We start from the raw sequence: 26,869 nt of genomic DNA on the forward strand, positions 1-26,869 counted from the left end.
GTTATTGTATATAACTATAGAATGCAGCTGTCTTTTTGGTTCTATCACTGTATTCAAAATATTAAAAACAATTTTTAAAAATCTAGTTGTAAATTCCCTCATAAATAATTGCCTGATTTTAACAAGCATATAAAGATATGTAAATAAAACTAGATAAATACATTAAATATATTTACAGTAATATGCAACATACAGCTGCATATTACGAATAGTAGGCTACAGAGTAAGAGGCTAAATAAGGTACCATCAAATGCTTCTAAATTTTACCAACTGAGCATATTTTCTCTAAAAATATTAACATCATTTCATGGAATAGCATGTATGTCACCTCAACAGCAGCCAATAGCACTTTATAAACTTCCAGCTCTTCCCTGTGCCCAATCATCTCGCCTGTGCTATCACATACACACAGGTTCTACTGCTACTGACATCTTCGAGACACCACCTACCCCTACTACCACTTATCACTGGGCTTTTAGTCATTTGCCAGGGAACTGCTAGACATCCAGACCTAACCCTAGCCAAAGTAAGTGGAGAAACAGTAACCAGAGTATTCCTGGAAAAATAGTCAATTATGACTAATGGTCATTCAGAGAAGAACTTTATGCTTGTGCCCCAAGTTCAACTTGCAGTCCCACCATGTATGTGCTGGGCAGGCAGTCTGAGTTTGCTCAGCCTTCCTGACCCCTGACTTTCCAAACTCCCTCTGCTTGCATGGGGCAGCTGACCTTGCCTTCACATGTGGTCTGGCCTCAGAAATCCCTGAGAGAAACATGGAATTTACAGCTTTTGTACCTAAAAATATATAATGTCTGACACAGTCTACCCACAACTTCTTGACTGCTGTTCATACTATACAAGAGAGAAATCTTCATGACCATGTAAGTTTCTCTGTATATAAACAACTTCCTTGGTTGATTTCACTAAAATGTTTCCTTTCAAGTACACTATGAATTCAAAATTAATTTCACCCCTACCTGATAAAATAACAGGTAGACATAGAAGAACATTTCAAATTGTATTTTAGTGAAGTATTCCATGAAACTCTACACATTATATATTTGTAACTTGTGTGTCCAATCTAGGCCTTAGCCTTGGACTAATGTGTTGATTTACACCACAAACATTTGGTATAAATCTTACAGTTTGCAATATATAAACAAAAAGTTCTCTATTAAACCCCATATTTTCACTCAATTTCTTCAAAGTACAAAAGTAAGGTTGATCTTAGATAAGTTGCCCATCTGTTTGCAAGACAGAAGGGTGATCTTTTATGTAATAGCTACAGCAGACATAATAAAAGGGGACCAGTGAGCAGCAACTCCACAAATTCTCTTTCAATAACAGTATTTTGCAGAGTTTGCAAATATCTTCTATTATAACAGCTGTTTTGGAAACTTTTCTACAGAGAGAATTTAATATCTTGCAACATAAAATAAGATGCATTTTTAGTTTGTATGGCTTCTACTTGCTAAGTGTTAAAAATCTTTTATTATTTTTAAAGTTCTGTAACATCATCCCATTTCTTTTCATGTAGCTTCCCAGAGTGTTCAGCTGTAAAAGCAGAGCAAAGTCTATAAATCTCCTAACTCTTCAGCACATTGCAGACATCTATTCTTTCTTCTATCTTATTCTAATCAAAAAGCCCTTGAAACAGTTACAACTGCTTTGTACCACTGAATGTACAAGGAAGAAAACCCCAGAACAATCTTTCACTGTAAATGAAATCCCATGGTAGCATAAAGCCAGCAAGTAGCTTTATCATAACATATCCTTCAAGTGCAGAACAGCTTTGACTGTGGTCAAATAATCATTATGGAAATTATTACAGTTCAAAATGGAAAAAATCCCTTTCCCTTCCCTGAAATCTGAGTAATACCCAAAGACTTCTATTCTTCACACAAAATGCGTTGATATTATTTATATAATAATATTTTGTACTACTGTTATACATTATATGAATAATACATTTTTAAGAATCAATTCATGTAAATAAAAAATGAACAGCCTTGAAAAAAACATTGTGTTCACATTGTATCTGCAAATTCAATTTACTTTTTTCAAGAAGATAAGGTTTTCCAATACACTGTCAGCAAATAGTAATTAATGACCTTTAGATAGCAACCCATTCCCCGCTTCTGAAACTGGTTTTGTGAAATATTTGTGTACCATGCCTGTGTAAGTAACTACTAAAATTCAATATCACAACCTTGTATTACAAGCCAGAATTTTGCTTCCAAGATTTCCACATGAAATATACCTTAGCAACAGTAGAGTAAGCCAGGGTCTTGTGCTACAGAATTTCACATTGCTACACTAACACCAGAGTCATCTAATTCTACCTTCATTCAAGTCTCTTTCCTGGGCATCTTCCTTGTCTGTTCATAAGCAATATTAGTAGATCCAATGAGGTGAGTAATCCTACACAAACTTAGTTTGTTCCTTTAGTTGAAAAAGAAGGAACTCAAATCTCAGGAAAACACAATTTCAAGATGAAATGGGCCTATTTACACTGGCTTTTCTCTCACAGGTAATCCAGCTTGCAAGCAGCCTCGGGGACAGGACTAGTCCCAGTGACTTATGGAGGCAAGGACTTATCCCAGCAAGGCAGAGCTGCACCTTTCTGCAGGGTATTGGCCAAGGCTGCTGTGTCTAAACTACTGCTGTGGGTGTGACTCTGCTGGCCAGGTGGGCTGCAGGTAACATCAGTGAGGAAAGAGAGCCTGTGGTGCAGAGAACTAAGAGCCTTCCCGCAAACCTCCTTTTCCTCAGGTTACACACTCCCTACAATAAAGCAAGGAATTACTTCAATTAAAAGGATGAAACAGCACAGCAAGCTTCTCCAAAACAAGAACACAAAATTGTGGAAACATGACACATGCTGTGCAAAATCCCAGAGGATTACATTAAAGGCCAGGTGAAGACACTTGACAACACTAATTTGAGAGTTACACATCTGAACAATGGAAACCAGTGCCCGCACTGTAAGAGCACAGGAGATCCATGCTGCAAGTTATTCCGTTTTTGGATGTATTTCTGTCAACACAGCTTGGAAGGGAAGGTAACTGTTGTTACATCCTAAATAAAACAAAATTAGCAACGTCTGCTGCTAGTGTCCTCAAGAGCATTTGTCTGATTTCAAAAGCAGACTAAATATTCATCTGAAGAAAAAGTCAATTGCTTTAATTCTGGGAACAAACACAGCAAAGTGCTTGAGTTTCAGATCTTTCTTTGACCTGAGGACATTATGTGTGTCAACATGGAAAATGTTACCTGTATTTGCAGATACAAGAAATAGGAAAGTAAGAAAACTATAAGCCATGAAGACAAAAACTAAAATTAATACAAATGCAGAGCAAGGTGAAATTAAAAACAAACAAACAAAAAAAAGCAAACCCAAACCAAGAGATAAAAGAGAAAGAAAAATTATTTACAAAATTCTAAATGAAAATTTCGTCACAGCTAACTTAAAATATTCAGAATCTTCTTTTATTTATAAAGAGTTGATGAAGGAATAAGCTAAATTAAAAGTCAGCTTATTAAAAAAAATTAAAATGCGTGAAATGAGCAATATTTTTTACAGCCTCTAGTATCAAGCTTTCTAAAATCTAGTGGAACAGTAATGACAAAGGACTGCTTTTGATAACAATTATTCACAGAGTATTTGACAATTTATTCTTAAAATGAAGAGATGTCTAATAGCAGCAGAGGAGGAATACTGTACTTTTTATTCTTAGTATGAACTATTTGCCAAACTCAATGCTTACATTGTCTTCTAGATAAACTGATTTGTTCAAACAACTAGCCACGTCATGACTATTCAATCAATACAGCAGCTGCAGAACAGCCAGAAGGTCATAATGCAGCACAAGGGACTTGACAAGTTTGTGTACAGAAGGAAAAAATGAACATACCTATTTCAGCTCATAAGTATAAGTTCATATAAGTTCAAACATTTCTACAGAAAACGTCCGAATTCTTTCATAACTCTACCAGGCTGTTAACAAAATCTGCTTGCTGTTTTCACAGACTTCCCTAACAAAACCAAATACAAAAGGACACAAATCCTTAGTAATTCTCCTCTAAAGTAACACCTCATGATGTTTCTAGTAAGTTGATGCTGCTGCTCCGTGACAAGCCATTTGCAGTTTTGCAAGCCTATTTTCTGTTCAAACAGTGCACTTCACACACGTACAATGATATTCTACTTCACACAGCAGAGATACAGTCAGAAGCCTGAAACAAGGCAGCACACATTAATGGCCTTGCCTAAAGCCCATTGGTTTGTAGTAGGGATTTGCAAGCGTCAATAAAGACAATGCAAAACCTGCCGCCCCGCAGATGAATGTCAGCACAACACATTGTTGAGCTGGGAATGCCAGTTTGGGTCTCGGGCTTTGTGTGTTGCTCACTGGGTGGCAAAAGCCAGCCATCCTATACTGCTTTCAAACAAGTGTAGTTTCCTGAAGCCAGTCAGCTTTGCCTACCTCATGAGGGAGCAATATCTGCTTTCCTTTAACTGAAAAGATCAAAAGGGTCTAAAAATGTATCCATGAAACCTCTATGAAGCCACTTTGACAGAAAAAATTATTACAAAAAAAAAAAAAAAAAAAACAGGGAAAGAAAACTTTTGCTATTGTTGATGAGGTATGGCTTGTATAGCATTGCAGAATTAATTTTTTTATGTCATTTTTATACTAAAATAGTTTTCATGGTAGTCACTGAAAAGGCTGAGGTTGATATCATATGGGAAGAATAAATATGGTACAACGGCCTTTGTTGAATCCATCAGACATGGTCTTCTGAAGAGACTGGAGAGCCTCAGACCTACATATTGAGAAGAAGGAATCATTCTCTATAATCTCCTTAAATTCTTGGTATACCAAGTAAAATGATATTGAGCCCCAAAATTTTTAAGTGATTTTTCACTTCTTTTCTAATCTACAGAGGAACTGTTTCCAAGCCTATCTAGCAGTGCTTTGCATTAACAACTGAATCTCGTTACAAATACAGCCAACCTCAACCAGTCTGATACTTTCTCTAGTGGCTTTTAAGCCCCCCAACAGCACTCAGCCAAACACGTTCTTACCAATGAGTGTTGAGGTCTGCTAAATCTAGTCCAAGTGCTTCATGAGTTCAACCTATGGCAAACAGCACACATTAACTTTATTTGATCGCCAGTTAATTATGGCATTTCTCCTCTTATGAAACAGAGTTGGGGCCTATTTATACTTTGGCTTGAAATAACTTGCAACAGAATTAGCATATGCAAGTTCTAACAACATTCCTCATGTTTTATCTATCACACCTTACAGAAGCAGCATTTGCAGTTTAGTCAGTCATTACCAGGGCATGTCACCACTGTCTTTCATTCCACTGCAAACAACCTTTAAATTTTTAACTCAGTACACCAATAATATTCTCAAACTTTAAAATTTTTTTATGTTTCATCTTAAAATGCTGTTTCCTCTAATAAACTTTATAAACAGAAACATTGAAGCTGCCAGTTTCTTGCCTCATCTTGCTTTAAGGGCCATGGAGATAACTGTTGCTTTTTAACTACAGCCTTATCTTGCTGTCTGCCATTTATTTGCTTTCAGAGCTCAGCTACATCTTTCCTCTTCTACTATCTGCAACTGAGCTTGTCAACCATTATTAAACTTGAAAAATCACTTGGCTGCCGAAGAAGTATCCTGACTTTGACAAATTTAATAGGATTAGCTTTTTCAATAAGGACATCAGTACCAAAAAAGACTGTTCTCATCTCAGTACTAAAGTACATCCCCTTTATGCTATATTTGAGAGAGTTATTAGTGATCAGTTATCACCAAGATAATTTTGGACCTTTGGCTTATGCCATTAATTCTCTTCATACACTGAACACTTGGTAGGAAGTCAGCTATCTTACAATTATATTCATGTCTGAATAATCCTGAGAAAACAAACTTGAAACTGTACCAAAAAAAAAAATGCTCTACAGCTCTCAGTACTCAGAGTTCTCATTCTGACTGTGCATCCTCCATTGAGAAAACTTACATTTTTCTGCTATGACATTTAAAAATAAATTACTTATGTCTGTGAGGCCATCATTCAGATGGGATTCAGTCAGCGCTATTGTACGGTAATCACAGAAATGAGGAAGTACAGCAAATCGCACAGATTATTTCAATATGAAAATATTTTAAAATATACGGTATGTCTTCAAGAAAATGAAGACATCCTGTTAACGCAGATTTTCAGTTTCCTGTCCAACGGGGACAGAGACCCTCGCACGAGTATTAATCGGGGCATTTTTCAGAGACTGTTTTCGAAGGGGAGGCAGAAGCAATGACAACCCCAGCTATGCTCGAGTACGGGGCCATCGTTGCGGGCAGCGTTCCGTTTCACCGCACCCCATCCAGATGCTCAGCAGCTCATTCGCACTGACCGACTCGACCCCAGGGCACAGCGCGACCCCCGCGCCGCGCACCCGCCCCTGCCTCGAGCAGGGAGCTCAGTGCGGCGGCGCCCCCGGGCACCCGCCGGGCCCGGGCAGCGGTACCGCAGCGGGAGCCGGGGCAGCGCGGCGGGACGGCCCCGCCGCCGCCTCCACGTGCGCCCGGTGCCGCGGCGGGGCCGCCTGCACACCCCGAGCGCTGCCCGGCCGAGCAGAGCCCGTAGCAGCGGGACGCTGCCGGGGGACTCTGACCGCACCGCGGCGGCGGCACGTGTCTCGCCCTCCGCCGGGGGCAGCACCAGCCACCCTCCGGCACCCGCAGGGGTTGCTCGCGAAGCAGAGCCCGTCCCGGAGCCCGTTACCTCAGCTGCTTCTGCTCCAGTTTGAGCTTCTTGGCTTGCGGCTCCCCTGCTGCCATCTTCGTGCTAGGCGGCGTGCGGCGCGCTCCGCTCTCCTCGGCCCGCCCGCCGGCCCCGGCCCGCCCCGCCGACCGCGCCGGCACCGCCACCGGGGGGCGGGGGAGCCGGGACGAACGTACGGCCGCGCCGGGTGCCTGAAGGGGCGGGGAGCGGAGCCCGCGCCGTTCGCCGTCCCTGCCCAGCCGCGCGCTGCCGTGGCGCCGGCCCGGGTGGGTTTAGCGCCCGGGGGCCGCTCCCGTCTCCTGCCGGCCGCCGAGGCCGAGCGGTGCTGACCGGCGGTGAGGGGCGGCCGTGGCAGCGGGGCCGGCGGGCCCGGGGTGGGAGGGGGCCGTGCTCGGGCGCTCGGCGCAGGCAGCGCACCGGCCGCCCGCGCCTCCGCCGGGGGGCGGCTCCGCGCCGCCGCCGCCGGGCCTCGCCGCCATTTTGGCCGCTGCCCCGCTGTCCCGGGAGCGGGCCGGGCCGAGCCGGGCCGGGGGAGGTACGTGGGGCGCAGGGGGCTCGGGCTGTGAGGGAGTGGGGCGGCGGTGCCCTTGCTCGGGGAGACGGGATGCCTGCCAGCGGAGAGCCGCCCGTGTTGGGTCCGGGCCGTGCTGGTTGGCCGCAGTCAGGCGGGGGCGATATCCCCGCCAGTGGTGGTACCGGGAGTCTGCCCCGCAAATCCGAGACTTTCCGCTTTACTCGCCTCCCTTTCCGTTGATCTGTGCCTGTTTAAATACAAAATCGTTGCCGTGTTTGAATACCGCCCCCCCCACCCATGCTGTTGTTCTGGGCTCTGGCGGAGGTGCGGAACCGCCCGGCGGAGAGTGAGCAGGGTCGGGTCAGAGCCCCGTAGCGGCGGAGCTGCCCCGCTGACGCTCCGAGATGAGGCGGCGGTGCGGGGACCGTGCGGGGACAGGGCTGTCCGGGCAGACAGCGCAGGCCTGCAGCAGGGACGAGGTGGGAGCCGCCGTTCGCGGCAGAGCCTGCAGCAAGGCCAGGCCGGGAGGGGCAGGGCGGATGGGGGAGCGGCGCTGGCTCACCTGGGTCGGTCTTCAGCAGCCCTGCTGCAGCGTGATGTTTCCACTCGTGCTGTTCTTGCTTGATTAGCAAGGGGCCCTGTGAGTGCGGATCTCCATAATATGCGCTGGGAATAAACCCGTTAATCATCCACTACTATGCATTGCACATCGCTCCTGCCCTGTTCAGTAGCCAGCGGTAACTGAGTGGAGGCTGTCGCTTCTTTCCTTTTGTTTCAGTTCAAATCTGCTGTGAATTAGTAACGCACTATCTTTCAAGTATATGATGAATCGTTCATACCCATTAGGTGTTAATCAAACTGGAGGAATAGCGTCACCATTCAGTGTAGCTTTTCTATAACCAACCAGGCAAAAAATCATACTTGAATCATGAAAATTTGTTTTCATAGCAGGCAGACTGCAGTATTGGAGAGGAAAAGGTATTTTACAAGAAAAGCAAAACCAACTTCAATTACTCATGCAAGAGGTGAAATTACGGAAACAATGGTTTACAAGATAGCTGACCAAACCAACCATGAGAATGATTTTCCTGTGCCAGTTCCCCGTGGGTTTGAATCATACATAGCTTCTCATTTATTTATTAAAGGAAAAAATAAGAAAAGGAAAAAAAAGAAAAAAAAGGAAATATCTGAATTATATTTCTCTGTACAAAGTGTCTCATGTTGCGTGCTAACTCAAACTTGGGTTTTTTGGGAGGAGAAAAAAGGACAAACAGATTCTTTACTGCCTGTATGCACATATCTGAGAATTCCTTGCAAATGGCAAATCAAACTTGAAGAATACTCCATGCTCTCTCATGTTTGATTTTGCTGGTTTAATTCAGAAATTAAATTTTCTGTTGTACAAGACAGTTATGCACCAGCTAAATCCCAGTTATTCTCTCATATGCAGATCTCCTTACATGAGGAATCTTTAATAAAAACCTTGTCATGAGGATCCAGAAAAGAGAAATTTAAGTCCTTGAGGTAGAGAAGTCTGAACAGTAGGGGACGAGTGGTAGCTGTAATTTGTGGCTGTAATAAAAAAATGGCAAGAAACCAAATTAAAATTTGTTTAAAATGTGAAGTTCCTTCCTCTTATATCCTTTTAATTTTCCCCCAAATTACAGCTTCACATATAACTTTTAAAAAATCAATACAGCGAAGATAAGTTACATCTTTTTTATGCTTATTTAACATAATATATGAAGGGCAGCCTTTTAACAGGAGCTGCTTAGAATAAGAGTGTCCATGAGACTCATTCATACAGGATAAAAGAATTAGAGTGCTGCTTTGCTCTGTCCTCTTGGAGGAGAAGGAAGGTACAAATAGTTATGTGCTTTCTTTCTGCCCTCTGTGTTTGGACTGCTTGGGGCAAAGTGCACACATGATGGGAAGGGCTGCCATGCACAGCAGAGTCCCAGTGATGCTTGCTGGCTCTGATGGAGTGTTTCAGTAGTGCATGGCTCTCTGGCACTTGTGCTTGTCCTTTCTGGAACTTGAGTGCCTCTTCAAAGAGAGCCTGTGAAGGACAGCAGTATAAAGCTAGTAGCACTGTTGCCCTGGCCTGTCAGACTTACTGGAGGAGTGAATTGGGCAAGCATGGTGGAAAACATCTTCACAAAGAGCTACTGACTTGGGGGCTTTGATATCCTATGATTGAATCCTGATGCCTTGTCCATTCAGAGTTCTTCATGATTTGGCTGGAATATGAGCCTAATTATCAGTATTTTCCTGAAAATACTATGGACACTTGATATGTGAACTGATACTTACTTTATCTGTGTCCATTTGGCCCTATCTGTCTATTCGCTGTACTGCTTTCAGAGAGTGAATTTCTTATGTTGTCCCTTAGTAGTCCTAAAGCTACTGATTCAGATGTAAGTTGTGTTCAAATCTTCCATCTCCATGTAAAAATGCAGTTTTAGCAAAGAATTTTTGTTTTGGTGTGGGTTTTTTTTCTAAGAAACTCTTGCTTTTCCAGCAAAACTTTCTAATCTTGCAGATCCCAAAGGGAACTGCAGTTATTCAGGATCAAATATTTTCGATTATTCAGAATCTAATATTGTTCTGTTGAAAAGAGATGGAACTCTCTTGCCAGCAGTTAGAAGATTTATACTGAAACTAAATTGAACAGAGGCGCCATGCAAGTGTATTATTGGAAAGCTCATCAGACAGTAGATTAAATGCTGCACAAATTCTCATGTAGGCTGTAATTGCTGGTGGTAAAAGCACAGAGGAAGTTGCAAATTTTGTTATAGATACCAAACACTGATTTAAGTCAAATTTAGAGTATTCTCAAAGGACTACTTCCTCTTAAAAACAGTTTCAGAAAGTTACTAACAGTGTTTTAAATGAGAGCAAAGATAAATAAATATATGCTGAACATCTGGGAAGCAAAGCATTTAGTCTTTAATAGGGATGATCTTGCTGATAAAATATGTCTGAGTAGTTGTACAGACACAAGCACATGGTGTTGAGAAGGTAGGAAGTTTTGCTTGACTAACAGAGGGGGACAACAAGCAGTTCTTAAAAAAGATTGCTAAAAAGTTTTTACTTTGATGTGTAGATAACTAAGCTGTGAGCATCTTATATGTACAAAGATTCACGACACTTGAGCAGCATCATTAAAACACACAAACAATAATAGGAGCATAAAAAAACCCTGTGAAATTACAGAACATTCATGTTTTAGTAAACATGAGACAGAGTTATCAACTTGAATCACAGCTGCTAATGATGTGTCAGGTTGGTCCTGCCAATTATACAATATTTCAGAGTTGTCATGTTTGCTGTCTTGAAAGTGTTGTTCAGGTGTTTAATGGGACTTCTCTTTATTCGGTTTGCTGGTTTGAATGGGGTTGGGGAGGTCAGGAACACATTTGTGGCACATTTTGAATTTATAGGATAAAGCTAAAGTGCTGACTAGCTGATTGTGACAAAAGTACTAGCTTCAATAAAAATAGAACTGCCTATTTTAGTTTATTTCTCCAGATTACTTAAGCATTTGATTACTTTCCATTCACTTGTCACTAGAAGTTCATTTCCACAAATACATAACAGAGACTCACACAGTCTACCACCACTAATTCTTCCACCCTTCAGAGCAGCTATGCCAAATTCAGGGAACATTGAAGCTGTGGAATACTTTCCTAGTGATGGTCCTATTGGAGCTATTTTCAGTAATTTGAACTAACTCTAAAGGGCATTGCAGAGGTCAGTGATAAATTCCTCACTTCAGAGGAGTGGTTTCAGAGCTTTGTATGTAACTCAGCTCAGTGTTGTGAAAAAGCAGCTGTTGACAGTATTTCTGCATTAATTACACTTTAGAGTACTTAATTGTAGCTAAGGACAAGCATGTGCAATCAGTCTTTTTTCCCATGCTCACAGCCTCTCTCTCTTGCCAGTGAGCTCCACTTTTGTCTTGTGAGCCTGCTGTGCCTTTAGTCCAGATGTTTCTGTGCCAAGAATTTGAAAATCGGTAACATTGCAAATCCAGATTTAGTCAAAAGAAAAGTTAGAGATATGGAAACAGCTCATTGAAGGCATCTTAGTTAAAATATCTTTTTCTTCTGTGTGGACTTCAAATTCTGGTAGGATGGAAATGACTGAGATGAATCATGTGGAGTTTTGCATGTCAGAGGAAGGATGGGAAGTTTGTGAGAAGCTGCAAAACTGCAGGGCTGCTTGTTGCTGCAGAGCCTGTAAGGTGCCTTGCAGTCAGGCAGTAACATGAAAGGCTGTCAGTCTACTGAAAATGATCTTGAACTGTTTGCTTTGGCCTAGATGCAAATAATGATCCATGGACACCTTCAGTCTACTCTTAGGTAGGCCTAAAAGCAGAGAGATGGGAGGCATGTCCTATAGAATAGTCCTAGAAACCTCTTCAGTGCCTTACATAGAGTGGTTTTATACTGCCTTCTCAAAGTGGTGTCTGTGTACATTACTACATGGAGAAGAATCTCATTATTCCTGAATTCTGGCTATGTACTTTTGCTACTGTGTTTTAAAACTTAGGAACTTTGTTTCAAGACCTTTACCTTCAAAGTGCTGAAGCTCTTAACACACTTTGCTGTTGACCTACTGGTGTGAGGAATTTTAATTTTACTGGATTTATTTCTTATGTTCAGCATTTGGCAGTCTTTTTTGCTTTTCAAATCATGTTCTGATTAGACAAAAAAGTCAGTTACTGCAAAGTTATTTTAGGGATCTCTACATGTCTGAAATGAAATCTTGCACTCAAAAATAGAGTAACAAGGAAATCTTCAGTACTTGGAGCAATGTAAGTAATTTTTGTTAAATAATAGTTTATATATCTTGTATTGATATTTTTGTAGTGTTATCAGTTCTAAGATTTTCAACATGAAATCTATCTTTAATCAGCTAGTGCCTATTGCTTGACAGTGTATGGGATAAATTAAATTACTTAGTCTTATGTATAATAGACTGATGTCCCCACTGCTGTAGGAGCATCTTTATTCTAGTCAGCACTAGGAAGTTTACCAGCTGAGCTGCCCCTTGACTGACAGGGCAGGGCTTGTGTCTCTGGAGTTGCCTGCTCTGCACTTAGGCTGCAAGGAGAGAGCTTCAGTTTTCCAGAGCACTTCAAATTAGCAGCAAATTAACATACTGCTAAAACTTGTGAGGAAGAAAGGAGTATGTGAGAGGATTTGAAGGGAAGTCTTATGCTAGAAGCAGAATATGTATCATGGGAAATTCTGTAATCCCTATCTTCCTACTTAGAAGATAGGGTAGGCAGCCAGGGGGGATTTTACTGCTCATATTCCATAGGTACTACAAAGCTGTCATCTGCCAAGTGTGGTCCCCTGCATCAGTTTGCTACTCCGGTTCACCACGAGGCCACACAAACACGTACCCAGGCAGTTTGGGGCTGAGGAGTAAAGAAGGGCAGTGGCCAAGTGCTACCTCTCCTTCTGGCTACCCATGCCCTCCCTTGATGGCATATCAAGTCATGGTCTAATATCCTAAGTGGAACTTAGGGCAAAAGAAGGGGCCCTGCTATTACAGTCATTTGGTGCACCAGGAGCTTGCTGTGATTGTGTGGTCTGCTGCACAGCCGTGCATGTTAAAAGTATATTATGACAAATGCAGACATTTCTGATCTGTAGATGAATAGAATCTGGATAAATGTTAACAGAAGCACTACAAACACTGTCACACTGTGTCTGATACTCTTTGTCAGCAAATCATTGGAAGCTGCCGGCTGTCCAACATAGCTCCTCCAGAGCGGGCTGTGGATCAGCTCCTCTGGAAGCGGAGTCTTACCAGTGCTGCTTGTACTGGACTCTCAGATGCAGCTTTGTGTGCATTTAATAGGAAATGGGTCTGATATTTGTTAACAGATATGCTATTGTATCGATTTAAAAATGTCCAGAGATCTAGTCTAAGCTTCACAGCTTAGATTGAGCACCTTTGTATGTGTGGGCAGCCGTGGTGTTGAACAATACTGACATTCAGTGGTTGATTACACTTGCCACCCTTGTGTGACTGTCAAGGAGATTTTGGAAGGCTTTAATGTTCAATGCTGGCTAAATTCAGAACATGTTTACTGGAGCTGGATTAAAGCAATTGTTCAAGGCTACTTTATAAAAATGCTGTGCTCACAGTATTAAATTTTTATGTTTTTTTTAACAAACTAAATTAGAGATTAATTTGGTCCAGGAGAGAGATAGTAGAAACATGCAATAACACTTTGTAGCTTTGTTTCTTTTCCCACTTTTAAGCAAATTTGCCATCACAGTTTCTAAAAGAACTTCCCTTTACATTCCCTGTTGGCTTAAATGAATATTTTTGTCCACCTTTTGGCTATTGGTCTTTTTTTGTTGACTACCAAAGACAGCATGCTCTTGGCAGGAGGTATCTGAGACCTGGCATGGCCCCAGTGAAGATGAGCATGTTGCTGTCATGGTTGTGAAGGAGCAGCTGGAGTTTAGAATTTGGAAAGTTGGATCTTGGCTCTCTTCCCACATCTGCTGACTTAGGTGGAGGGAAGTATCATGCTGACAACCTTCCTGAGCTGTCCTTTTTCACTGTCTTTGAGCTCACCAAAGAGCTCACCAAAGTATGTCTTGGAAGATATACTTTTGTTTTGTGAAAATCTGGAGGGACAGACCTTTTTTCATTGTTACAAGTGTATTGGTAGATGACTACTACTCTGGGTAGTTCAGATTCAGACATGGCAACGCAAGCTCACTCTGGGTGGATCTAAATGCTTATTCCAGTGTTTTGGAATGAGATTTAACACTGTAATACAGTGTTTACACTCTTAAAATCTCTGTGGGACTGGGCCATGTGCATCTGGATACTTCTATGCTATTTTTAGTGTGCCAGAGTTAACAGAGGAGCAAGTTTTATCTGTGTTTTAGGACAATATCCTGGGCAAACATGGTAAAATTAATGAAAACTATGATGGGTTTTTAGTATGTGTCTTTGGCTTCTCTTGGAGATGCAGAGTTCATGGTGGTCTTCCTGTTTCAAGGTGTGGACACCCAGTAATTGTCTGGTCTCTTTCAATCATGTTTGAATTCCTCCAAAGGCTAACTTTCAATTCTGGATCTCCATTGCTATCCTCTGCCCATTTCCACCACATGCCCTGTGCCAGCTCTAGCATTCTCTGGCAGTGAAATAACTTGCATTAGGAAGTTGGTCTGACCAGCAGCTCCTTTTGCTGGGTCAGTTTCTGGCTGGACTATTTTCCTAATGTAGATAATTGCAGAGCCACAGACCTACTCAAATCAATAGCTGAGAGGCAGAAGGGAAGAACAGCCAGTGCCAGGCTGTTCTTCAACTACATATGAATTTATGCTTGACATTGAGTACCAGGTTAACTTCACCTTCAGATGCTGCTTTTGGGGTTACAGTTTGGTTTGTTTTCTAAACCCAAGTTTTTACTTGTTTTTTAAGAGGATCATTATGCTGCAGGTCAGCTAAAGCATTGTATCTGTCTCATGTAAAGGCTGAAGAGATAAACTGAAGTTTGCCAGCATTTGTCTCCTCTGTAGATCCAGATATAATAGTCTATTCATTTTATCAACTGCTTAGTTTGCTTACTATCACATTGAAAGTTGAGAAATAGACTTGGAATTATTTTTTTAATAGGCACTTAAGCTTCTTGCCGCCCCATGAATAAAATGAAGGATCAGTGGCTGAGGCATGTTCTTTGTAAATGTTTAAAGAGATAAGAAAAAAGTTACATTCCTTACCTGCAGTTCATACTCCCCTTTTATATAAGTGAGTTTTTAAGTGAAAAACATTTTATGTAAACATATTTCATGCATGCCAAGCACATTTGAGGCAATTTTATCCATTAAATCAGATTTAAATGGCTAGTTTTGTGTACTTTTAATGAATTCCAACCTTTTACCCAAGTGCAGCTTGGCATAGATCATAAGACTAATCTGCCAGCAAGTAAAAAGCACTTTTCTAGTTCAGCAGCTGAAATCTGACAAGCTAAAGAATTGTATCTTTAAGATAGAGCAATTCTAAGTTAAGTGGGCAACTGCCAGGCCAACTGCCATAGGAAACTTTCTGTACAAGTAACTATTTGATGTCGGCAAACACGTTTGAGCGAGTGCCAGCTCATGGGAGTCAGCTTTTCTTAAATAAATAAATTGTGAATACCAGATAGGGATGAAAGCGGAAAATAAGGGTGTTTTCTTCATGCTTGCATTATGATATACATTAGCAACTTAATCCAGCGGCAAATATTTTTTGTGGAATGTTCTTGTAAATAAAGGAAATGGAATTCAAAGAAAAGCAACAAAGTAGATACTTTTTCCTAAATTCACAGTGCATGTTAATAAAGAATAACCATCATAAGAAAGGGAATCTGGGATGTGGAATGTCAATCCACATATTCTTTTGTTTATTTTAACTTTTTTTAATGTGTTTCTAACAGAAAATGATCCACAGCCTGTTTCTTATAAACTGTTCTGGTGATATCTTCTTGGAGAAGCACTGGAAGAGTGTTGTGAGCCAGTCTGTCTGCGATTATTTCTTTGAAGCTCAGGAGAAAGCAATCGATGTTGAAAATGTGCCTCCTGTCATCTCAACTCCACATCACTACCTCATCAGCATCTATCGGGATAAAATCTTCTTTGTGTCTGTCATACAGACAGAAGTGCCACCACTCTTTGTAATTGAATTTCTGCACCGAGTAGCAGATACTTTCCAGGTCTGTCACCATTCAATGATTTTAAAATTCAGTGTCTGGAAGAGGCCTACGGGGAAGACAAAGAGGGACTCTTCATCAGGAACTATAGTGATAGGACAAGAGAAATGAGTACAGACTGAAAGAGGGAGAATTTAAGTTAGATATTAGGAAAAAATTCTATTTTGTGAGGATAGTAAAATAGTGAATGGAACAGGTTGCCCACAGAGCTTGTGGATGCCGCCACTGTGGCAGTGGTCAGGGCTGGATTGGACGGGGCTTTGAGCAACCTGATTTAGTGGGAGGTGTCCATACCCATGGCAGGGGAGGTTGGGACCACCCCTTAACATTCCACGACTCTATGATTCTAAAATGACTTAAAGAGGTTTGTATAAACTTCAAGGTTTTGTATAAACTTCTTTTAGAGAAAGGTAATAAACCCTTCTGTGAGTGACTTTTCTAGCTGCAATTTTTAAGTCAAGCACAGGTTTATAGAGTACAAAGGAAAAAAGAGGTTTATTTTGTGCACTCACAAGCACCAGAACCCAAATCTGACTTTGTAAATGCCGGGGTTCTTTCTTTAAGCTTTTGTACTATTAATGTTATGTAGATGGGAAGAAGGAGCATGTAGTTGGGCAGCATGCACTCTGTAGTGAGAAAAGGGGCTGTAAAGGAGTCACTTCTCAACCAATTTCAAAGATACTTTATATAAAGGAAACACTGTGAAGATTGAGCATTGCCAAAAGATAGTATCTTTATTTTACATGAGTCTTGTAACTGAAGATGTCTTAATGTTCACAACTAGAAGGACCTTTGTAACATAAATAGTAGCACATCACATTACATTATTTCACTGTTCATGCTTGTATTTATTTTCAGTTAGGTGATAAATATAACACTAACAATATGATGCCATCAGACTGTAGAAATAGTCCGTTTAGGCACTAAAATGCCTTCATATATTGGAGGATTTCTGTAAGAAAAATCCGAACAAACTTCCTTTTGCTAAGCATTCTAACAGGAATAAAAATCCTCTCTTTTGTAATCTCTGAATTTGTTTAGGATTACTTCGGCGAATGTTCTGAGACGGCAATTAAGGACAATGTAGTAATTGTGTATGAACTTCTAGAAGAAATGCTAGACAATGGCTTTCCACTGGCAACAGAATCTAACATACTGAAGGAGCTGATTAAGCCTCCCACAATTTTGCGCTCTGTTGTCAACTCCATTACAGGTATGAAAATATGGAACTTAGGCAATGATGGCTGTTTAAAAAAAAAAAGCCCCATTGTTTTTCGTAGTTAAAAAATAATATATTGGTGTGAATCTGTAAGGTGAGGGCACTGTCCTGCCACTTCTCATCAACAGGAGTTGAATAAAAACAAGTCCCTCCTTATTTGCAGTTTACGCTTGGTCCTTTTGCTGTCCTTGGAGGCACTGCCTGGTTCAGCCACAGCTGCTGAAGTCCCTCAGACACAGCAGCTCAGGACACAGTCAGGATATACTGGAGACAGGTGTTCTGGGATTGGTACAGAGCTCACCCCAAGCCTTGAATAACTATGAGCACTGGAGAAGGTTAAGCATTTTGTATGAAATCCATATAGGAAGGTATATAATAGATATGTAATAAATCCTTGATGGGTGGGAACAGATAGCATGAGGGGAAACAAATAGCCTGTCCTCATCTTCCACCCTGCCCCCACCACCGAGCAGCACATGGATTCATATCGATTTGATTTCGCAACTGATTTCAGGCTGTTGTAAATGGGTCTGTCTTGCAGTGATGAAGCCAAATGTCTGTCAGCTGAGCTGGTGGAATCTGCTTGTCTGGCAAGCGGGTGCAAGGGAGGTGAGCCATGAGTGTCACGTGGGGCAGAGAGATGTGAGACGGTCTCTTGTACATTGTGTTAGAGAAGGGAGTAGTTGGGCTGCAGGGCCGCACATGTAATGCTCAGAGGAGATGTCCTTAAGGTAGTAGATATGGTTTAGTCCTTGAGTATAAATCCATCAGTTTTAATTTCTGTTATTTGGAGTTTAGCTAGTTTTTTTACATGTGGATTGGAATGCTAGTATTTACACTTATGAAAATAAGTGTTTTATCTAAAACCTTATTAAAATTCCCTTGGAACCTAAAGTGCCTGCCCAAGGCAGACTGCATCTTGTCACTGTCAACAGCTCAGCGCTGGGCAGGTGGAAAAAGCAGTCTGAGAGATCTCCTATCTACCTGGCCTGGCAGCACTGTGCACCCTGCAAGGCTGCTGAGGGACAGACACAGACTGCTCCTCTTCAGAGATGCAATGGGAGTGAAGAAATGGTTGCAATTCCTCCCCCCTGAGTTATAGCACATACAGGGGTGGACTTCAGGAAGGGATTTTGTTTGAGTAACTACTTCTACTAGCTCAAAGGAATGAAAACTTCTGTTTTCTGCCTTCCAGGCTAGGGTCTGCCCAAGCAGGTTTTGTAGAAATTATATACCTGCTGGCCCCTAGCTTCTCAGTGAAGCTGTTTCACATGGCAGGACACACTACCATGTTCATTGTGCTAAAGGGCACAAGTCAGCATGAGCTGTGGCCCTATCCCAAGACCTACTTCTAGCAGAGGGAGTTGTTTACACTGTGCTGGGATTCTGGCATCAGTCACCTAAACCTCAAAAGTGTTAAGTTGGGGTTTTTTTCCCTTTTTAAAGTACCATCAATTTACTTTATAACTAGGTAGCTCAGGAAGCCTTCTACTCATGCTGGGTGGTATTGAGAACTAGGAGGCAAGGGTGAGAGCAAGGCATGCAGGGACAGTGGTATCATTGGTCGGGAGCCCAGAAGTTGAGGCAACAGGTCAGGGACAGGATCAGATGATTAGCAGGTCATCTACAGCTCAGTGATTGCCAGTAACATCCATCAGAATGGGACAGGTCAAGCCAGAAAGTCCAGTCTGGGCCAGGGTCTGAATCGATTTGACACATGGTCAGGTGTAGACATGGCTGTCATGTTGATGCAGGGTAGCTCAGATGGGTACCAAGAGTGAGACCCTCAGCCTAACACCACCTCCAAGCAAAGATTGTAGGAAGCCTCCCTAAGGCTTCTTACACATCTTTCTTGCTAATGACTCTACCCTGTTAATCAACCCTGAAGTCATCCAGCTAAAACTTTTAGGAGAAAGGGGAAGCAGGCTTAAGGCCCTGACGGGGAGCTCTCTTGTCTTGAATTTGTGATGAAATCCTCCATAAGATCTAGTCCTGCATCTACTCCCCCACTCAAACTTCCTGCTGACTTGAGTACTATATTTTGCTATGCAAGATGTAGTCTGAAAGCTGTTAAGTTTGGACACATGGCTCCCGTGCCTTCATGTCACCTCACAAATTACATTGAATAGTCCAGGCTCTAGCCTACAGTACCTGGGGCAAGCCTTGCCTTGATTTTTAATTTTGGCAGTTAAAACATTCCTTTTGTAAGGAATTCCTTACTGATTTTAAGTTCCTTTTCATTTTTAAGGCAGTAGTAATGTGGGAGACACGCTTCCAACTGGACAGTTATCCAACATTCCTTGGCGCAGAGCAGGAGTAAAATACACAAACAATGAAGCCTATTTTGATGTCGTTGAAGAAATTGATGCAATTATAGACAAATCAGGTAAGATGCCTTGCAAACTGACATTTGTGTCTCTAGTGTGTTTACATGTAGCTAATGATGTTTTAGAGAGAATACAGTCCAACCTTCTTATTTTTTGCATATGTTTTATATACATGCATTTATATCTTAGGTAGAAATATTGAATTTTAAATTATGAGCTTAAGTTTATTTCTGCAGTTCATCTTAAAACAGCAATGTGCTCTGGGCTGCTTCGAGAACATCCACAAGAAGTATGTTTTCTGTTTGTATATTGATTATCTCACAACAGATATAAATGGGGAAAAAAAAGTAGTTGAAATGTGATGAGAAAATTATCTCCCATTGTTCCTGACAACAATGTCCTGTAGTCCTTGAGGGCCCTCAAGTGAGCAAGACAAAATCCTTCATTAGCTTTCTTCTGATAGCAAGCTAAACTTGGTGCAAAATAGTTGGACAGTATTGTTTTCCTTATTATTAAGGTGCCAGATATTATAAAGCATAATAATACTCCTTTCTTTTCTATGAATGAAACATATAATTTTCAAATACAGAAGTCTTTATTCTGAGACTTAACTTTGAGGAGGAATCTGATAACTTGTATGGCAAGAGAAAGAAAAAAAAATACAAAAAGAAAACTGCAAAGCTGTGGCCAGGAACTTGCTGTTTTGTTCAGTACTGGGGCCAGCAGTTGGCAAGGGTGAAGACTGCAAGACCCTTTTGTGGTGGTATGGAGCAGGGAGCAAACCTGTGATTATTCATTCACTGCTGCTGTTGTAGCAGTGTCAGCGTTGGCTTGATTCTCTACACCACTTCAGCCACTGTTGAAGTGGATAGTCACAAATAGCCATTGTGCAGCTCTTACTCTCCCCATCTGGAAGCTAAAAGAAGGTGGCCCTTACAGGGTTCTTAAAGAACATGCTGATGACTGTGTTGCTGTCCTAGCTGCTTAGGATTCCCAGGAGTAGTGTGAGTGCTTATTTTGAGAAGGTACCATCAAGACTATAGTGAATTTCTGTGTGTATTTCAGGCCAAATCGGTGTGCACTGAGTGTTTCATTTCCTACTGAGGATCTGCTGCAGTAGTCATAGCTACTCTTTTCTGCTCTGATCCCTTAGGGACTAGCAATGCAAGAACCCCTCTTTATAGTCTTCACCAAGACTAAGGCAGATAAGGTTGCTCCTCTGGATTAGGGAGGTTATCTTGCTTCATAGGGATATGGTCGACTGCTTTAAGCTGAAACAGGATCACTTCTTTTCAAACAAAGTATAAAGCCACCATTTCTCCTTTCCTTTGCCTAGATGAGCCAGGTTTTACCTATCTTCTAAAATTACCTTTGCGTGTGGAGTTAATTAATTAGTCCTGGGTCCTGCTTATGGCTTTTTATACTTAGAAGATATTTCAGGAAATAAGCATTTCCTAGGTAAAATGCTTGGTATTCTTGGTTTGGGGTTTTTGCTATGAATTTATTTAACATCAAGATGAGTGTTTAATTTCATTGTTAAACAACCTTGACTCGGGAAAGCCAAAGTTAGCACCAACTTACTGCATTTTGACATTAACCATTTTGATGTGCTTCAACTTCCCTGCACCACTACACAACTTGCTAGTTTTCTGGAGACCAGGGACAGGGATGAAAGAAAAGATGCAGAGCCGGTGTGTTATGAAATTCTTATTTGCTTATTGCTGGCAACCAGTTCAAGCACATCCAGTACAAGTCCTGTGTAACAGCTGGCACAAGTATCATGAACCAGTTTGGAACAGGCTGTTTGCTCTGGCTCATGTATTTTAGCAAGCTGCCCAGGACACAGGTAACTGGAGTGACCTTTCCTAGCTGGGCTTGGCATGTTGTTGAGTGTTGTGCAAATGTCATCTGTGCCCTCTAGCTGCACTTCACCACATCTGTTAGGCCTTTCATAATAATGTTAAGTCAAGTGTCTTGTTTTTCTCCGCAGGTTCCACAGTCTTTGCAGAAATCCAAGGCGTTATTGATTCGTGTATTAAGCTCTCAGGAATGCCAGATCTTTCTCTGTCTTTCATGGTAAATTCAGCCTATATTTGGGAATGTTAATTGCTCAGGATTTATTTTTCTTAGTGATCAGAGTTTAACAACTTTAGGATCACTATTTCATGCGTTACACATATGAAGTAACAAGTTTTGCATTATATTGTAGAAGCTGCATTGATCAGTAGTTGGAATGGCTTTTGTGTGTACATAAAAATACCCTCACAGGAGCTGCTGTACCGGCTCAGATCAGAAATCCGTCTCACTCAGTAATGTGTCTCTGATAATGGCTACTCAGAGTGTAAGAAATAGGAATTGGGTAGAGTTCAGCAGCTAACTCAAACTGCTGGTTCCTCTTACCATTGTGCCACTCCTTCCAGAACCCACGGCTGCTGGATGACGTCAGCTTCCATCCGTGTATTCGGTTCAAACGCTGGGAGTCTGAGCGGGTCCTTTCATTCATTCCTCCCGATGGCAACTTCAGGCTCATCTCCTACCGCGTCAGTTCCCAGAAGTACGTTTCCATTCAGGCACCCTGCTCCTCCAGCTACACCACCTGCTGCTTTCCACCTGAGGAACAGCACATTCCTCCTTGCAAGGGGGAATTTGTCTTGTTCTGAAATGTGTGTGCTCAGGTTTTGTCTCAGCTGTTGCTTTGTCCCTACTAAAAGAAGAAAACCATTTCTCAGTGACCTGCAGATACTCAGCAATAGTTTTTCAGGGGAGTAAATCACACATGACAGCGATACAGGGCTGTTCAGTCCTAGTAACTGTTGTTGGTGCTAGATGCTTTATGAGTTAGTCTCTGTGTACATGGAGGACTCTAAGCTTCGTGAAGAGAGTAAAGCAAAAAAAAAAAAATGTCCAAAGTGCAGATTTTTGCAAATTAAAGCCTGATCTGACTAGTGGCTCTTCTGAGATTCGACTCAGTGAGATTACTTTAAAAAAAACAAAACAGCAACTAGATGAAGAGAGAATAGGACAAGGTATAGTTTTTTCCTGTGATTCTCTGCTGATAAAATCATTTCAGTAATGTTGCTGAAGAGCAGAGAATCACTTCACTTATCACTTCTGAAACAAATCAGTTTTAACTTGAACACCTACCAGAAACACAAGAACCATTTATGAGAAAGTGCTTTAATTTCTCGAGCAGATAAGTAGCCAGGATACATTCAGCTACTGTCTTCTCTTTTCAGCTTGGTGGCAATTCCTGTCTATGTGAAGCACATGATCAGTTTTAAGGAAAATACTTCTTCAGGAAGATTTGATGTTACCATTGGACCAAAACAGAATATGGGGAAAACAGTAGAAGGAGTAGTCATGACAGTTCACATGCCAAAGGCCGTACTTAACATGAACCTCACTGCTACACAAGGCAGCTATACATTTGACCCAGTTACTAAAGTAAGTCATTAATTTCTATTTATTTAAATATTGAAGATGGCATTACTACAAGTCACCCATATTGCAGAATACTGGAACAGTGTTCCACACTTGGCAGAAAGCTCTGTTCAGCATATGTTTATGAATTAAAAATTTACCTCTAAAATTTGCTTTTTCAAACTTAGGTACACACCAGCTCTGATTTCTGACTTTAACAGTATCCTTTTTCTTCCCTCTCTTTTCACCCTGCTCTTTCACCCACTGTTATCTTTCCTTAGTAGATGCAGCAGTATTTTGCCGATAGTTTCAGCCATGATATATTTTGCATATATGTTGTGGAAAGATATTTTTCTGAAGAAAATGCTCTAGCCTTGAAAAATGGGCAGACAGAAAAACTGGGAGCAGGAGATGAGAAAAAATTTCTTCCAAAAGATCTGCCTAAAGACACACATGAAAATATTGTCTGAAAAAACATGTCTTGGGCTCCTGATTCCTTGCCTCTGAGTGGGGGTTTAAATTTCATAAAGCTCCTGAAGCCTTTTAGTACCCAGGAGCCATTTTGCTGAAAATCTGTTTGAGCCAAACCATTCTGCTGGCTCTAATACCCTGCTCTGAGCTTTCTGCTGCCCTTGGAATATCTCATTCAGCAATTAATTAAAATTGTTAGGGAAATCTCTCCAAGTAGCATTTTCTTTCAAAAACAATAGACCTTGATCTTTTTAAAAGAAAAGCACCAACAAAAAAAACTCTCTCCAGAAATCAATTTTACTGTGTTTTTATCAAGAATTGGGATAACTAGGTGGATTGAAACTGCAAAAACATTTAAAAGCATAGAAAATTGAGGTCTTTCTGCATTTATGACTTTATGATAAGAACAAACTAACCACTTCTTGTGGGTGAATAAAGCGCCTGCTTGGTTCCATGCTTCTCCAATGAGTGTAAGAATCAATGGCAAACAAGTAAGCCTTGAGAAAATTAGTCTGGCTTAGACAATCTCCTTTGGTCCAGTGCCTTGCTCCTACCCTCCTCATTCTTGTGTTTAAGTTTCTATGGTCTTTGTGCTGGTTACTGTCTTGGTTTCATGGATCCAGCTGACCCAAACAGACATCACGGTCAATTATCCTTAGCAAAGGGAACAAGATGTTCTCAGTGCACAGACCCACACTGACAGGGTGAGAAAAAAGATCCCATATCTGCAGGAGCCCTAACCCAGCCAGTGAGGTAAGTCTCAGGGCTCCCAGGCTACTGTTGGTACCCAGCCTGCAAATGAAAAGCTGGACATAAACTTGACCTCATAGGTTGTTTCTGGAATGCTACTACTACTATTCTCTCCTTCCTGACAAGGTGCTAACTTGGGATGTGGGCAAAATTACCCCTCAAAAGCTACCCAACCTGAAGGGCATAGTGAATCTGCAATCTGGAGCACCCAAGCCAGAGGAGAACCCAAGTTTAAACATCCAGTTTAAGATACAACAGCTTGCAATTTCAGGTGAGTGGGGGGGTATTACATGAAATTGGTGCTGGCAGAATAAGTTGGTGTAGGAAGTGAAGTAGGAAACTGTTAATCATTTAATTCGGGGTGCAGATCTGCAGTCAGTTTGATCCAAAATAATAAAGTCTGATTTACCCAAACCTGACAGTTACCCTTGATGGAAGATTTCTTTACTGGGAATTGTGAATTCCCAATTGTTTTGCTCAAGAAAGACTGGGAAAAGTACACAGAAGAATGGTTTTTTCTTTGTTGACTGGTGCATTAAACATGTGAATGTATCCTTTTAGTGAAGATTGATGGGTGATGATTTAGTGTGCTGCTCCTGACGTGCTAAAGCTCTTTCTAGTGGTCATAAAAATGAATTCATTTTGAGAATGCCCTTCTTATTCTTTCCTTCTGAAGCTGGTTAGTTTTTCATCTTTGAAACAATTTGCAAGCAAAAGCAGAATGAAGTCTCTAGGGTAAAGAGAAGCCTTGTCTGCTTTAAATTTACCCTCTAAATTTATAGGGTAAATTTAAAGCAGACAAGGCCTCAGTCCGCAAACACTTAAAGCATGTGAGTTGTCCCTGTGTAAAGTGCTTCTCCAAGCAAGCTTTGCAGGATTAAGGCTCTAACGATGCAAGAACTCACATTCAGAGAGGCAGAGCAGGAGGGTGACTGAAGGCAGTTGATGAGAGTTGGTGGTGGTACATGTGGTACCTTTCTGAATAGGTACCAGGCTATGGTCTTATAGGCCCCTAGACTATTTGGAGTAAACAGTTCCTGTGTAAGAACAGAATCCTGCAGTTTCCTCCTAAACTAGTTTAAATCTTACAAGATACAGCTGGTCCAGTGTCTGGACACCAAAGATAACAGACCTGTGAGAAAGCACAGAACAGCCTGAAGCTGTAGGTATTTAATAGCTACTGGCCTTCCTCAAGGAATAGCAGAGGGATTGCTGGTTCTTGCAATTTTGACTTGGAGTGAAAAGAATTCTTAAACTTGTCCTTTGCTTCATCTCCATGATTGGAAAGGAGTGCAGTGTACAGGAGCTGTGGAAGATAGACTCAGTTATTCCATAGTTCATCTCTTGGAAGGAGGATGTTGGCTTACGGAGTAGAAGAGAAACAAGGTGTTGCCCTGCCAAGACAGCTATGATTAAGTGACAAGAATGTTCTCATCTGCCACTCCAAACCAGATGAACTTGTGAAAGAAAGGAAAACAAGCTTCCTAACCAATCCTAGTGTGCTCCCAAGACAGCTGGATTTCTAATCAGACTGCTGTGATTCCTGGCATTCTGCTTTTAACTTTGTACTTGTCTCTGTCTTTTTTCAGGACTAAAAGTGAATCGCCTAGACATGTATGGAGAAAAATACAAGCCTTTTAAAGGTGTGAAATACATTACAAAAGCAGGAAAATTCCAAGTCAGGACATGAGAAGATGCTAAGAGGAAATTCCCCTTAAAAAAACTTGACTGCTTAGTGACTTATGTTGGTTAGGTGCCAATTAATTAATAGACACTGATTAGTTTGGGATCAAAGCATTTGTGCACAGCAGCTCTTAAAATGAAAGCATAGCTTAGTTTTTCTTAATATGGCTTTAAAATAAGGTACTTTTTTTCTATTACACTTTCACTCTTTTTGTTACTGAATTGTTGTGCTGGTGAATAGTTTGATATGGGCAACCCACAGAATGTTGCAAACACTACACTGCCAGTCAGATACCAAAGCCCTGAGGTCAAGCACATTTTGAAGGCCAGACAGGCCACTGGAAAAGCCCGTCTTCTAGTGGCACGTTTTGCTACTGCAGCCACCTGTGAAGAAAGCTCAGTTCCACCCACAGCCAGCTGCAAGCTGGCATTCCACAAAGCAACATGTAATCCCTTCAGAAACAGAGAGCAGCAGTGAGAGGAGCAGGGGTTCCCCCCCAGGGTCTGGGACAGGGCCTGCAAGTGTCACTCCTAAAAAAGCTTCTGATGAAGTAAAAACTAATTTCTGTGTTGTTTACAAGAAATTGCTTTTCTTAAGAAGCATTTGCCTTAATCAGCTTTCATTTCTGCCAGCTGCAGATGAGCTGATAAAAATAACACCCTGCATTAAAACTGGGAGGTGATTGTTGCTTCAGTAATCCACTTTCTTTCCATTCAATCCCATCATCCCCATCATTTTTTTAAGAATACAGTTGCAGAGAGTAAGATCTATTTTTTATGTGAAGCCTTTGCTTTGATTTAGATGTTCCACTTGTTTGAAGTGGATGCCACCAGGTCTGTGCAGTGTGTACCTTCGAGCGTAGCTTTTTAGATAGCACAGTAGAAGTGTCTAGTGTATTTAATGGTTGTGTGCTTTAATGTTCTGAAATAAAGGGAACTCCACTGCAAATATGTCTCAC

The 26,869-nt window shown here is 41.4% G+C and overlaps 2 protein-coding genes across 4 annotated transcripts in view; one reads left to right on the forward strand and one right to left on the reverse strand.

Annotated features, from left to right (window-relative positions):
• Positions 1 to 6,956, reverse strand: part of ADK (adenosine kinase) — a 266,784-nt gene extending 259,828 nt beyond the window's left edge. Inside the window, exon 1 of the mRNA XM_030241222.2 lies at positions 6,799 to 6,956. Within this exon, the coding sequence (XP_030097082.1) occupies positions 6,799 to 6,854 (56 nt within the window). The 5' untranslated portion in view covers positions 6,855 to 6,956. The remainder of the gene's footprint in view (positions 1 to 6,798) is intronic.
• Positions 6,957 to 6,982: 26 nt separating this feature from the next.
• AP3M1 (adaptor related protein complex 3 subunit mu 1) lies at positions 6,983 to 26,861 on the forward strand. 3 transcript variants are annotated; one of them, XM_030241221.2, is made up of 9 exons: positions 6,983 to 7,064; positions 15,768 to 16,043; positions 17,082 to 17,253; positions 19,508 to 19,645; positions 21,577 to 21,662; positions 22,007 to 22,140; positions 22,823 to 23,030; positions 24,354 to 24,498; positions 25,817 to 26,861. In XM_030241221.2, exons 2-9 carry the CDS (start codon positions 15,771 to 15,773, stop codon positions 25,915 to 25,917), a joined length of 1,257 nt encoding a protein of 418 aa, XP_030097081.1. In that variant the 5' UTR covers positions 6,983 to 7,064; positions 15,768 to 15,770; the 3' UTR covers positions 25,918 to 26,861. The 3 variants fall into 3 exon arrangements, with proteins under 3 accessions (XP_030097081.1, XP_030097080.1, XP_009085712.2); XM_030241220.2 differs by lacking the exon at positions 6,983 to 7,064 and adding an exon at positions 7,144 to 7,333; XM_009087464.4 differs by lacking the exon at positions 6,983 to 7,064 and adding an exon at positions 7,592 to 7,791.
• The last annotated feature ends 8 nt before the right edge of the window (positions 26,862 to 26,869 follow it).

Source organism: Serinus canaria, chromosome 6 (genome assembly GCF_022539315.1).
Source record: "Serinus canaria isolate serCan28SL12 chromosome 6, serCan2020, whole genome shotgun sequence".
In the NCBI taxonomy this organism is placed as follows: Eukaryota; Metazoa; Chordata; class Aves; order Passeriformes; family Fringillidae; genus Serinus; species Serinus canaria.